At 42.5% G+C, this 15,233-nt stretch overlaps 1 protein-coding gene across 3 annotated transcripts in view; it reads right to left on the reverse strand.

Moving 5' to 3' along the window:
- The window catches only part of RMDN2 (regulator of microtubule dynamics 2), a 32,284-nt gene extending 19,078 nt beyond the window's left edge, over window positions 1-13,206 (reverse strand). The window contains exons 1-5 of one of the 3 annotated variants that reach the window (XM_035108272.2): window positions 11,919-12,369; window positions 10,879-11,345; window positions 4,742-4,937; window positions 3,049-3,151; window positions 2,329-2,389 (exon numbers count right to left, since the gene is read on the reverse strand). In XM_035108272.2, coding sequence (XP_034964163.2) covers window positions 2,329-2,389; window positions 3,049-3,151; window positions 4,742-4,937; window positions 10,879-11,345; window positions 11,919-11,924 — 833 coding nt within the window. In that variant the 5' untranslated portion in view covers window positions 11,925-12,369. Of the gene's footprint in view, window positions 1-2,328; window positions 2,390-3,048; window positions 3,152-4,741; window positions 4,938-10,878; window positions 11,346-11,918; window positions 12,370-13,070 lie in introns of those variants that run through there. The other 2 variants (XM_035108271.2, XM_035108273.2) reach the window with 2 other exon arrangements.
- Window positions 13,207-15,233: the final 2,027 nt, after the last annotated feature.

Consider the following 15,233-nt stretch of genomic DNA (forward strand, 5'->3'; position numbering starts at 1 on the left):
AGTCGGACACGACTAAACGACTAAACAACAACAGAATGGTGCAACTAATAAGCAGGGAGAAATCAAGCTGGCAACTTTTCTAACCAGGTTGTGAAACCTGATAAAGCTCTCTATAGCTGCAAACTATGCTTTTTCCTGTATACCTGTAAATACCTGTTATAATATGAAAGGGGGATAAAAGCTACACCATAAAATCACTAGGGATAAACACCATCAGGATAGGGATCAACAACCTGTTCCCATCACAAATGGATGTGCTAACTACAACAGTCCATGAATGAAAGAGGCATGTGTTACTTGCTGATGTGGTACGATTCATTCTATGCATGAGCTGCATGGGGGATCTGACCAGGGACCAATGACTACTGAAGCGAATGGAATCAACATAACGACACAGGGAGGACATCTCATGAGGATCAGAAATAAATCACTGTGAAGGTTGCTAGTGGTTTTTAGGTCCATGATACACAGCAGGGTTCAAAAATAAAGTCTGAAAAAAGCATGCATAAATAGAGGAAATTAACTGGAGTTCAAAGAAGGCTATGCAATAAAGCTACAAAGGAGGGAGGCTAGAAACTGGTTGAAAGTAATAATTCAGAGCAGTTAGAAAAGAAACACACACATTTGTGGGGAGTAAATCCCACTGAACTCAATAGGACATGCTTCTGAATAGACATGCCTAGAATTATGCTGGTAGAGGATAATAAAGTTAGTAAAAAGTGAATGGGAAAATGTCAAACGTGACAATAATTCTGAAGAAAACTTAGTTGTGCATGTAAGTTGTATGTCTCAAGTATATTCCTAGACTTCTACAAGCATGGGAAGATACAAAAGATGCCAGCGCCAGACACAAAATTAAAGGGAAGGGTGGAGATGTATGGATGTCATCAAGAGGGATTTGGGCTGCAACCTCATGAACAGTGAGACTTCTTGCCCACTTAAGTCCATAGCTGTCAAGTTCTCCCTTTTTTTGAGGGAAATTCCCTTATGCTGAATAGGCTTCCTCACGAGAAAAGGGAAAACTTGACAGCTGTGCTTAAGTCACGGAGCTGTCAGCAGCACAGCAACCTTGGTGGACTGTGAAATCACAATAAAAACAACTTTGTTCTGAAATAGGAGGAAGCCAGGGAGAAAGAAGGGCCATGAGCGCCACCTAATGGTCGAGCTAGGGATCTGCAAGTAACTCAGAAGCCACAGGGCTGATTCTAGCAGGAGGCAAAGTGAAGCATTAGATTCGGGATACCATTAATTATGGGCTGCGTTTTAGCTACAAGATGTCATTTAGACTTCCCATCTCAGGTGCCAAAACATTTTGGGCTGACCCTGAACTTACAGAGGTTCGAAACTTTGTTTGTTCTTCCCCCTCCTTTTCTCGGCATTTAAATGAGAACATAAGGAATTCACTATATAGGCTGTATAATACAGGCAGCATTTCAGTTCCACGTAGGTAAGAAAACTCACAACACACGTGGATCCCATGTGTTATAACTGCACAGATTTTCCTGTATATATTGGGAAGATGTGAGCGGTTGAGACTTCCTACCATACGTGTGTGTGTGTATGCACTCTCTGCATGTACAAAATCCAGTGAGATGGAATATAGGAAACTGCATCTGAAGAAGTGTGCATGCACACGAAAGCTCATACCAATGACAAACTTATTTGGTCTCTAAGGTACTACTGGAAGGAATTTTTTTATTTTGTTTTGCCTTACAGAGAGTCAGAGCATTGGTCCATCCAGTGGGCCTCCATTGTTTCAGACAGGAATCTTCTCCAGTTTTACCTGGAGATGCCAGAGATTGAACCTGGGGCCTTCTCTTATGTCCCACATGTGTTCTCCACAGGACTAAGGTCCTTCCCCAAACTTTCGCTTTAGGATAGAGTGAAATTTGTTCCAATCAATATGAATTCAAGTCTCTTGGTCCAAAAGCATTGCAGAGCCTTCACACTGGCATGCTTAAACGTGCTTCTCTCGGCAATTCAGGGCGAGGGGCAGGGGCGGGGGAGATGCTTAAATGGGAAGAGAGTCTGAATGCAAGTGCCCCTATAACTCTGGTAAGGTCAAATCTATTGAACCCTTTTTTATTAATTCTCCCAGAATGAACAGTTGCATTCTATGTCCTTTTAACTCCTTTCAGATCAAAATGCATCTGTTGCTTTCAGTGTGGCCTATTTTAGTTTAGTTTATTATACACATTTGAATAAAGTGTTCTATGTTGTTCTGTGTTCTATGTTGTTCGTGTTTATTTATTTCTTGCTTTCTTAATACTGGTCATTGGCTGTAACGAAGCAGATTTGATTCGATGGATTCAAGTCCTTCAGACTTACCACTGGTGACTCTCAGCACTTGATGGATCCAGGTTTACAGCATTTTCACTCACAAGCTTACCTGAAAAAGATGCATTACAGAACATAAAAGTAATATTCGTGATTTAACAATAAACCTGACCATATTAGCTGAAGAACATGCTATGCAATATAAAGGTAACAATACAAATAAAATACTTCCGTTCCGGAAGTCTATTCGTCTTCCAAAACGTTCGCCTTCCAAGGCTCGGCTTCCAATTGGCTGCAGAATCGGAAGCTGCGGAAGCCGTGCCAGACATTCGGCTTCCGAAAATCATTCGAAAACCGGAACAACCACTTCTGGTTTTCGATCATTTGTGAGTCGAAACGTTTGAGTTTACAGGCGTTCGGCTTCCATGGTTCCACTGTAGTTAGTTATAGTTTGTGAGCCACCCTGTGATCTTCGGATGCTGAATATAAATTCAATAAAATATGAAATAATAATAATTAATGGACAATGTTGAAATTTACAAAGCCAGTTCAAAGGTTAACTGGCTTAAAATGATTATCACTAATCCAAACCATGTTTGCCCTGAAACAAGTCTCAGTTATTATAGTGGGACATGGGTAACCATGCCTAAAACTGCACATCTAGTAACTGAAAAACAGTCCATGCATGATAGGAGAAAACTGGAGCTGGAGGGCTGGAGCAGGGGAACCTTGTCCTCTGGTATTATAAGCTCAGTACATAACTCAGCTGACCTTTGGAAGCATAGTTCTTTTTTTCTTCAGCCTCTGTGGTTATTGCAAACATGTCTCCATAAGCTCGGGCAAGCCTCCAAAGAAAGCCAGTATGATTTCTATACTGCAAATAAACAGAATTTGATACATTAGATTGCCCTCACCATATATTTCTTTTGCCACAATTAAAATGCCTATTATGCTAGTCCTCACTTGTTATTCTGCACGTATTAAAGCATATCGTATTCTAATTCATTCTATTCAGCCACTGATTTCTATCATTGGCCTTTCCAGATACTTCTGAGGAGCAACAAATAGGTCTTTGAAATAAACAGCCCAGATACTCTATGGCAGTGTTTCCCAACCTTGTGCCTCCAGCTGTTTTCGGACTACAATTCCCATCATTCCTGACCACTGGTCTTGCTAGCTAGGGATGATGGGAGTTGTAGTCCCAAAACAGCTGGAGGCACAAGGTTGGGAAACACTGCTCTATGGGGCCCCAGTATGGGTACAAGCGTTTAATAGAGATTTAGAAAAGATTCACTCAAGTTTCCTGAGACGTATCCTTGGGCTCCCAACTTCCATTAAATATGAAACAATGTGTGCAGAATTAGGCATACACACAATGGAATACCGGGCTTGGACTATTGCCATAAAATACTGGTTACGATGCCATTTCCGTTGCCCACCATCAAGTCTGCTCTCTGACCTGCTCAAGGACTCTTCTAATTCTAAATGGTACCAACTCCTAAAAAACAAAATTAGATCCATAGGCATTGAGCTGGAGCCCTTGTATAATTCAAGTGAGCAATTTATCTTCCACAATGTCCAAATCATATTAAAGGATGTTGAAAGACAAAACATTGTGGCAGCTGCAAATAGAGTTTGCTCCCCCATGTTCTATGATTTAAATATCTTAGATAATAGGGCCAACTATGTTACAAAGCTAATAATCCCAGCCCAACGTAGGGCATTTATGCTGGCCCGACTGAATGTCTTTCCCTTGGCATTTGTCAGGGGTAGATATCAGAACACTCCCAGAGACAAGAGATACTGTAGATGTTCTCTGAATGTACCGGCTACTGTAGAGCATATTCTCTTTCATTGTCCACTCCACAGCATGCTGCGTGAGCATGTGTTGTCCCCCCCTTCTGGGTGCTCTGACACTGCAGCATGGTGGAAATGTTGGATTCTGCCTGTCTGACAGTGACCATAAGATGACTGCGGGAGTAGCGGAGTTCTTGGCAGCAGTGTCTCAAGGAGTAGTTTAATAGGAATAAATCTCAGATTATATATACACATACAATTAGTGTATGCAGTTTACTGTTGCCTTTTTGTATGCATTTTAAATACTTTTGTGTGTGACTCTTTCTCTTGCGGTTCTATTTGTAAAATGCCTAATAAAGGTTTGATAGTCAGAAATAAACAGCCACTGCAAATCAATAATTTTTTCCCAACAAAATGGAGAGTTGTTGCTAGTTTGTTGTGCAGAATCCAGGCACCTTCTGCTGAGGTAGAGATTATGGTATGTTGTAGGAATGTCACATTTGTTTAGTGTTCCAGCCACAACATTTTGTGGCTGAGAAAATCTAATTCTTCTATCAGAGCAAGGACTGAGTTGTAATCGTTACATAAACATTTAAGAGAATGACATATAGCGCACTGAATTATAGCTTTTTGTATGAAATGTTTGCATGGCGTGGACCCTTTATACCTTTTCCTCATTTTCAAGCAGCAGTTTGAAGCTCTCCATTTTCTCATTGTCTGAACCACAATGCAACCTGTCCGCATTCTGTAGGAGATTAAATAATTCTATCTTCTCTTCAGGTTCCAGAGGAGATGTGGAAGAACTGATCCATCCTTTTTCTTCCTCAGATTCTCCTTCAGTGTCAGTATGAGCTGTAATGTAGCTAAAACACAAAGGGTTTCGTGGGTGGGAATAGCTTAACTTCTCCTAAAGGTGACAAAAGCCAGCACTCTTAGCAACTTTAACAATTTTACCAGTTATGCCATCTTAAACCATACTATGTAATATCAATTTTGCTAATTAGGCGCAAGATTATTTTCCCTGCAAGCTTTTTGCAGAATACAGGCAACTCCCCATTTGCACAGGGTTTTGGTTCCGAGGCAGTGCAAGTTTAAGTGAAATCGGCTAAAATGTATTCTTCTAACAGCTAAAGTGTCTGCTTCTACTGTATACCACTACTAAAAACCCATTTTTGATTGTTACCTTCTATGCACCCACTGGGTTTTTAAAGCAGCATTTTCCCCATGCCAAAACAGCAAACTACTTTGGACCCTGACCAAATTCAGTGAAACTTAAGTCTGAATGCAGTGAAATGTTAATGATAAGCATTTTTCAAAGCACACCATCCTTTTGTTTCTGGTGCAATATTTATGCTTTAAATTAGAGAGCAAAAGAGATTTAACTTGTTCAAAGCTACCAACAGAAAGTGCTCTAAGACCCTGAGCAAAGATAAAAATTTACTATGTGGGATTACAAATTCCTGCATGATACCATCTACTTTGCAGCTAGCAGCATTTCGGCACCACTTCAAATACCCTTCAAGAGTTATAGGCATACGGATCAATGTTGCTCACCAAGACCTTGAGACGAGGAAAGTTACAGTATCTCTTTCCTGCCAACAAAAGCAGTTCCAGGCTTAAAAAACAAAACACTCTCTCAAGGCCTTGTTCTCACAAGGTCAAAAAGTTTGTAATGGATATTACAAGTTTTGCTGTACAAGTAAAAATTAACGCATCAAGAAGTTTTCATATGATGCACTGAGTACTTATTCTTGGAGTTCTTATTAGAAGTTTGCAACAATTTTGAGTGGTCCCCCCCCCCCGGCCTTGCATGCTGTAAGTACCACTTTTTAGCTTCTGCAAATGCTAGACAAAATCAAGTCAAGACAGGGATTGGGAAAGTGAGGAGACAGTGTAATTTATAGTTTATCTTCCCAGCTTAGATTACAAACAAAGGGAAGTCGTATATGCCAAGAGAATACTTCTAGGCAAACCAAAAGCTCTGCACCCTGAATTTGGCCTGGCTTTCAATCTATACAGGTATGGCTGGGTCTCAATGCTCTCCACACTTTTGGGGATCCCAAGAAAGCCACAAGGAAGGGAAAGGGTTTTGGGGGGTGGGGGCAGTTGGGGAATGTAGCCACTGAATGAAGTTAGCTGGGAGTTCTCCATTTCCTCCTCCCTCTGCCTGTAAATTCTATTCAATGCTCTGAAGAATTAGCGCACAGAACACCAACAGACTGAAATATATATTTTAAAATTAACCAAGCAACTTGAGCAAGGAAAACATTTTACAATCAGCATTTCAGTTGCCTGCTTTACTTTTCTGTAATTTATACACAAATCATTAAAGGTTGTCAGCTGTATGGATCATTCCAATATTTGTTTGGTGAAATGCATGTTAAAAACTAACACCACCAGTCACTCATCCATGTATTGTGCACTGTACAAAAAACGCTCCCTAAAAATATAAAAGCGGTGACCTTCATCTGATTGCCCTCTAGTGGACAATTCTCAGAATGGTCCTATTGAAATGGTCCTATGCATTGGAAGAGAACGCCAAGACAACGTCTCTCCTGCATCGGTCTCTCTACAGTCATACGTAGCAGGTGCTGCAACCTTCCAACAGTTTGACTTCACCTCCAAAGGCACACTCCTCCATTGTCTGCCAAGACAGACAGATGCCAACAAGGCACTGGGCATCTACAGCCAGTCATAGCTTTCCAGCACACCCCAACTTCTTGTGTATAGAGTCTAGACATGCTTTTGCCCTTCAGGTAGGGTGAAAATAGCCCACATATGGCATATAAGGTAAAAGTAAGTTGTAAATCTTCGTTGTATTCTTTGGTGTAGGCTGCTATGATGGTTTTCTTATTAGTTGGTGGTTTACAGGCATCCCTATAAATAAATAAATCACGGTGGCTAACCAGTTTTCAAGTTGTTACTGAACTATGACTCCCATAATCTTGGGTCCCTGGGCATGCTGGTTGAGGCTGTTGGGAACTGGGGTCCAGCAACATATGGAGAGCCATAGGCTAGCCACACATCCCCTAAATATTACCCATAAAACCAATACACATGTCCCTGTTCAAGCCTGTGCCTCCACTCCAAAGAACTTTGATGCAATCACTGAATTTCACTAGTTCAGGACTTACATGTGCTGCAAATGTGAAACTAGAAACCAATTGCAACTTTGATGCAACTAGCAACGATATCAAAAGCAAAATAAAAGCTATGTTACAAAGAACTGTGGTGGTGTAGCCAGAATCTGAATGAAATCTGCACCCCTATGAGAACTAAGATAGCTTAACTTCTGTTGGCTACGCTCCGTTAACCTCTAGGTTAGATTACTGCAGCACATGATATGTGGATCTGCCTCTGAAGATGGTTTGGCAACTTCCGCTGGTGCAGAATTCAATGGCCAGGTTGCTTACTGGGGCAAGGCAGTTTGAGCATATAACTCAATTTCTGGCCCGACTGTACTGGCTGCCAGTTAGTTTCCAGGCCCAATTCAAAGTCCTAACTTAGGCCTACAAGGCCTTAAATTGCCCAGGACTGCAATACCTCAAGGACTACCTCTCCCAATATGAACCAACCCAGACCTTGCAACGATCATCTGAGGGCCCTCAAAAAGGTCCAGAGGGCAGCAATACTAGGATGGGCCTTTTCTGCAGTGGCACCCTATTTGTGGAATGCTCTCCCCAGGGAGGCTCACCTGCCACCTTCATTACATATCTTTAGGTGCCAAATAATAATAATAATAATAATAATAATAATAATTTATTATTTATATCCCGCCCATCTGGCTGGGTTTCCCTAGCCACTCTGGGCGGCTTCCAACAGAAATATTAGAATGCACTAATTTCTTAAAGATTAAAAGCTTCCCTAAACAGGGCTGCCTTCAGGTGTCCACTAAAAGTCTGGTGGTTGTTTTTCTTTTTGACGTCTGGTGGGAGGGCGTTCCACAGGGTGGGTGCCACTACTGAGAAGGCCCTCTGCCTAGTTCCCTGCAACTGGGCTTCTCGCAACGAGGGAACCTCCAGAAGGCCCTCGGCACTGGACCTCAGTGTCCGGGCAGAGCGATGGAGGTGGAGACGCTCCTTCAGGTATACTGGACCAACAAACAAAAACCTTTCTCTATAATCAGGCCTTTGGCTGATTAAAATTGTGATCTAATTTAATCTATTTTCTGATTTAATTTTAAATTGTGTGTGAGGGATTTTGTTTGGTTGGTTATTAAGTTATGTATTTTTATACTGAAAACCACCCTGTGACCCTCAGGTGAATAAATGAACAAACAAACAGTAAATTGAATCCACTTACTCTGAAGCAAATCCAGCAAAGAGAGGACAGAATAAGGAGTCTTGGCAAATGTGTTTCTAGAGCTGTCACAACCTCAGTGATCCACTCTCGGTACTCAAATAAATATTAGCACTCTTTTGATAAATAATTGCACAGAAACATCAATATAATGTATCTATGCAAATACTACATTATTAGCTTGGTTATGATACAGAACCAAGCATGCACAGAAACTTTGTTATCTAAGTTGAGGCTGCCTTTTTTTTTTTTGTTCCATTGAAATTAAGAGCTACTTCACAATCTCTTCCCCCTGGGGTTATTATTAAGTGGGTCTGCTTTGTTATGATTTCTGGGGTTTTGTTTTGCTATGTTTCATTACCTTTTCCCTTCTTACTAAAGTTGTACTGATCAATGGAAACTGCCTTGGTTTTACAAGGTGGGAAGGGACAGCTTATGCCTTCTATTAAATAAATAATACATAGTACATCAACATCCACCTACAACACCAGATATGACAGTCTGGTGGATATTTTTCTGAGTGGAATTTCTGGCACAAGCACACTGATGTAGGTTTAAATTTTATAGTGAGTTGGAATTAACTAAACCATTTCCAGGCGACGTCAGCACTGGAAAGTGAGACAGGAGCAATCCAGTATTAGATATTATCAGCAAAAGTGCCGACACTAAAGCAGAAGGGATAATGTTTCACCAAAGGAATTGTATTTTCCATTGTTAACAGCTCTTAAGATGGGAGGAGACCAAGCAATGCAAGTTGCAATGCTAAAGGTTTCTGGAGTTGAAGCAAACCAAGGAGCAAAACTAGTGCCTAATACTTGAAAATAGTCATACAAAAGCCAAACTGAGGGTGAGTTTGCAAGAGCGAAGGCAGTACATCCCTTTGCCATAGGCCAGGCACTCCCAAACTGCGGCCCTCCAGATATTTTGGCCTACAACTCCCATGATCCCTAGCTAAGAGGACCAGTGGTCGTCAGGGATGATGGGAATTTTAGTCCAAAACATCTGGAGGGCCGAAGTTTGGGGATGCCTGCCATAGGCTTTCCTAAAATATACTGATATTTGAAAGATTTGGGGCTACTTCATGCAATGCAAACTGGCTGGATTTTTGGGTTGCTCTGAGTTGCCTTGGGCAAGATAAAGCAACTAACAAATGTAATAAATAATAATAATAATAATAATAAAATGTTGAGATTGCAGGTTACCTGCCACTGATTTCCAATATTGCTCCCCCCCCCCTGCTTTGGGGTGGGCAGCTAGCTCAGGTTTAAAAGTAAACACTTCCCACCACAGCTTCACCTGAAGCGACTGAGCCTCAGATTCATGTACCCCACTCCTATTTTCATAGAATCATAGAGTTGGAAGAGACCACAAGGGCCATCCAGTCCAACCCCCTGCAATGCCACAGAGATCAGAAACATTTGCTTCTGTTTCCAGTGGCAAATTGCCATTATAACTGAACCAGGAACTGCTGTTTGGATAACTACAAGTAAAGCTAACAACCCATGATCTAGAGAGTGGATTTGCAAATTACTTACCAGTACACCCAAAATGAATCCCAAGCCGGAATTAAGATTGCTGGAAGAAATATCAACAACCTCAGATATGCAGATGACACAACCTTGATGGCAGAAAGTGAGGAGGAATTAAAGAACCTTTTAATGAGGGTGAAAGAGGAGAGCGCAAAATATGGTCTGAAGCTCAACATCAAAAAAACCAAGATCATGGCCACTGGTCCCATCACCTCCTGGCAAATAGAAGGGGAAGAAATGGAGGCAGTGAGAGATTTCACCTTCTTGGGCTCCTTGATCACTGCAGATGGTGACAGCAGGCACGAAATTAAAAGACGCCTGCTTCTTGGGAGAAAAGCAATGACAAACCTAGACAGCATCTTAAAAAGCAGAGACATCACCTTGCCGACAAAGGTCCGTATAGTTAAAGCTATGGTTTTCCCAGTAGTGATGTATGGAAGTGAGAGCTGGACCATAAAGAAGGCTGATCGCCGAAGAATTGATGCTTTTGAATTATGGTGCTGGAGGAGACTCTTGAGAGTCCCGTGGACTGCAAGAAGATCAAACCTATCCATTCTTAAGGAAATCAGCCCTGAGTGCTCCCTGGAAGGACAGATCGTGAAGCTGAGGCTCCAATACTTTGGCCACCTCATGAGAAGAGAAGAATCCTTGGAAAAGACCCTGATGTTGGGAAAGATTGAGGGCACTAGGAGAAGGGGACGACAGAGGACGAGATGGTTGGACAGTGTTCTCGAAGCTACGAACATGAGTTTGACCAAACTGCGGGAGGCAGTGCAAGACAGGAGTGCCTGGCGTGCTATGGTCCATGGGGTCACGAAGAGTCGGACACGACTAAACGACTAAACAACAACAAACAACAACAACACACCCAAAATAGTGATATATATATATATATATATATATATATATATATATATATATATATAATATTTTACTAGAGGTTGGGATAGACCTGAAATAATTCATAAATACCTACCCGCCTTCACTTTCTGCTTCTTCAGAACTGTTGGTATCTGACACAACTTGGCCAGTCTCAGTCTTCCTCTTCTTTGTTCCTCTGTGCAAAGGGCTGCTCCTGCGAGAATCTGTTCTCCCCTGGAGTTCATCCCGAACGAGTTCTTCCAACTTTGGAATTGCTTCTTTCAGAAATTTTACTTCTCTTTTAAGTTCTTCCACAGTTTCCATTAAACCATTCATTTTTTCCAGTACCTGAAGCTGCCTTCCTTGCAATAGCATCATGGTTCCTTGTTCATTATGAGTTTCATGTGGAAAATTCACCAAGTCAAAACTGCCCTCTGAATTCAAAAAGGTAGGCAAGTACGTGGCTTTACTGCATTTCTGTGTCTTTCGATACCAAATGAGGCCCAAGGTTATTCCAGCAGCCCCTGCCATTAGGCCAAATAATATTTTTTTGCTTTCGGAATAAGCCATGACTTTTCTCTTCTGAAATGATATAAAAGCCATAAGAAAACTGGGTTTACAATGTTGCATGTGAAACTCCTGGCTACTGCAGTGTAGGCTATAGAGATATGACAGCTTCATTTACAAACCAGTTATACAGGGATTCTTGGTTAAGAGGCATTTAGGTCACAACCACGCTTGCAAAGAAATAAATGCGGGACAGCTTCATATGACAATTGCATAATGGGGCTGTTTTGCATTCTAAGCAATTTTTTTTTTTGTATTGTTCGAAACTAATTCTGGTTTTGAAGACTAAGCCATTTGAACTTTGCCCTTATCATTGCATGGTACTACCAAGCAAACACTTAGCATATCTTTAATATTTCTTTTGAATCATCCTCAGATTCAGTATCATCATCACTCCCGATCCACTCCCAAACTAGCAATTATTCTAGTTCTGTATTAAAGACATGTGCCATTCTGGTGGGCTTTCAGAGTTCAGTTAGCAAATGGACTAGAAAATCAATAGTATAATTGGTGACCACCACGCAACATGATTAAGTGCACTTAATTTTGCACAGAAGTGTGGCTCACGTTTCAATTGACTTTTAATACCTGCATTCTCTGCCTGAGCCTTTGGGATGCAGTCTGCTACAAAACTAATTTATAATTGAAAAGTCAGAAGGAACCCAAGACTCAGCATGCCTGAGAAAAACACAACAACTGAACGGTCCCGTCTTCTATGTGCCAATTTTGTTGGAAACCGATGAGATCTACTTCCAACTCTGGTTCTTATTCGGGAGATTCAAAGAGGCGGCTGGTGTTAGAGAAACAGGGCAAATATGAAGGCTGACCTCTGTAACTAGATAGCAGTTGCGCAGTTTCAGCAAACTCTGGAAGTAAATGATTGTTGATGAGGAGTGAAATGATAACAGCTAATGGGGTTACTTGCATGCACAGCACCCATTTAAACCACACAGAAATCCTGAGAACTATAGGTTCTTAAGGATGCTGGGGACTGTAGCTCTGGGCTAGGAAAACTAAAGTTCCCAGGATTTTTATTTTTTGGCGGGGCGGGGGGGGGGGTCGGCGTCAGGGCCGGATTTAGATTTGATGAGGCCCTAACCTACTGAAGGAAATGGGGCCCTTTATATGTCCATGTGTCCTTTGTCAACAACAAATTGTCGCTGTTTTTTTGTGTTAAATATATGCTACAGTATATGGTAATTTATGGACCTAATAGGTATCTAAAGCCATTTGCACATAACAAAATACGTATTTTATCAAAGTAATTGTTGAACTGAAATACAATTAAGAAGTAGTATATGAATCGTGGAAATTTTTTGGTGGGGCTCCAAGAGAGTGGGCCCCTTAAGCTATAGCTTGTTTAGTTTATACGTAAATCTAGCACTGGGGGGGGGGGCTGCGGGAGGGAGATGTGCTTCAAATCCGGGGGGGGGAGCGCATGCATCCTTCTCTATCATAGCTGCCAAGTTTTCCCTTTTCTCGCGAGGAAGCCTATTCAGCATAAGGGAAAATCCCTTTAAAAAGGGATAATTGGCAGCTATGTTCTCTATTGCAATACAGGCAGCCCTCGCTAGGAAGTAGGAACTGACCTGGGCAGTCCCTCAGCCTCCCCTGAGCAAGCAGCCGGCAAACAGGCAAGACCTGAACCGAGCCCCCGAGGAAGCTGGGGAGAATGACCCCCAGGTGCCTCCCACACCCAGTTCCTCCTTCCCCACACGTCCCTTGGAGCGCCGCGAGCACCTGCGGAGGGTTTGCAGCGTCAGCTCTTTTCCCGCGCCAAGGAAGCCCCCGCGAAGCTGCTTCAGCTGGTTCCAAGTCGCTGCCTCAACCTCCTTCGCTCCGCCGGCTGCCACAGAAAAGAGGTGGTGTCCGCAGCTCAAGGGGCGGCCCCAGCTGCCGAGACCCGGATATTGGTAGGCGGGCGCCCTACCTGCTCGCCTGCTTCCCCGAGTCGGGGGCGGCGCAGCGCTGTGCGCGAGCTTCTGCCTGCCGCCCAGCTGGAGGGCGGGAGAAATGGCGGGCATGGTGGTCACCAAGTAGCCCGTGAAGGTTTTCCCTTAGGGTTAGTCCCAGGAAAGCAGCAGCAGCCCGCCAGATGTTCGCTAGACTACAACTCCTATCATCCATGACCATTGACCGTGCTGGCTGCGGCTGATGGGAGTTTGAGTCCAAATATTTCTTTGGAGGCGGGAGAGACTTGTCCGCTCCAGACAGTGTATTGGATCCAGTCCCCGCAGATGCAGCCGCTGTTTTGTGTTGTTTTTGTCAGTGTCCTCGGTTAAGCATTTCCCCTCTTTTTGCTGCCGGGAGATGCCTTGAGAAAACTGTGTTCAGGGTGAGCTGCCAGTGAGATCATTCTTTTGCGCCCTTCTGCGTCTTGTTCAGGAGGTCTGATCCCGTGCGGGGCTATTCAGAACAATTTCCCACACGGTTCAATGAGGCTAACTCCCAGGTATCCTGTGCCCACTTACCTGAGAGTAAGCCCCATTGAACTTCGAGATACTTCCTTCCGAGTAGACCTACACGGGATCGTGTGGTTTAACTTGTTTATCGTTATTTAGACCACCTTGGTCATATCAACCAAAGAAAAGGGAAATAATATAAACTGATAAAATCTTGATGTGCACCAAAGTATGCCTTTATATTAAAATATGTCAGAATACCAATAATAACATAATATGTATGCAAAAGGTTAAAAAGAAAATATCAAAATATCAAAAAAGGTTAAGCAAGCTTAATACATTTTAAAGCGTCCAGGTAAATTTCTAAATTAAATCATCCAATTAAATAATTGCATTTACCGTATTAGCCTAGATAAAATTTCTCTTCAGCTTTTGGGCTGCCACTGCAAATCTTGTAACCTTGTCACAAATTTGTCACACTTGGGCAACAAATATGTAATTTTTGCTGGATCATCATCATTAACAATTTCACAATAAACTTTGGCCTTAGTTCAGAATACAATGAGCAGTCTAGTAAATAGTGATAAAGATCTACTTTATGCACTTGGGCACCACATATACATAAGGTGCTGTTAATTTAGCACATGGATTCTCAAATCCATGTGATAAGTTAAGAAAACGCAGCCGAGGAGGATTGTGCAGTATGTCTCCGAGGCACTGGCTGCATTTTATTTCTTATCATTTCTGAAGCAACTTGGTTTATACCGTAGTTATCATGCACTCGCTCCTTGGAAAATGACCTTTTGTCTCGTGCTTGAAGATATCCCAAAGTTATTCTCAAGTGAACTAAATATTTTCTTACACAGCCCTACCATCCTTCAGCCAGGCAAGAAAGAGGCATTATTACTGTTGAAGACACATTCCAGCCAGGCAAAAGCCCTAAAAGAGAGTGGAGAGCAGGACTGGTGGGGGAGTTTAGCCTTGGAGAGATCTAGGAGATCAGGGTTCAAGTTCAGGCATAGGCAAACTCTGGCCCTCCAGATGTTTGGGACTACAATTCCCATCATCCCTGACCACTGGTCCTGTTAGCTAGGGTATGATGGGAATTGTAGTCCCAAACATCTGGAGGGCTGGAGTTTGCCTATGCCTGGTTCAAACCTTTACTCAGCCATGAAGATGGACTTAGGCCCATCAATCTCATTCAGTCTATCCCACCTCACAGGGTTGCTGCGATGATGAAATGGGGACGGGGAGAAGCATGCAGTCCACATTCAGCGACCTCATTCCAAAGGAGACTGAACTCAGGTAAACACTGCCAGGTACTCTTGAAACATCTCACCAGTGGCTATCTTCTGCAGCCTACTGTTCTTCTCTTGTATTGCAAGGAGATCTACTTCTCCTGGCACTGGATTTAAGAAAACACAATGACAATACCAGCGCCAATCCTGAAGGTTCATTGGATATGTAATTTCAGCATGTGGAAAAGTCCCCAAAATGTGGT

The sequence above is a fragment of the Zootoca vivipara genome, chromosome 3, assembly GCF_963506605.1.
Source record: "Zootoca vivipara chromosome 3, rZooViv1.1, whole genome shotgun sequence".
NCBI classification, from domain to species: Eukaryota; Metazoa; Chordata; class Lepidosauria; order Squamata; family Lacertidae; genus Zootoca; species Zootoca vivipara.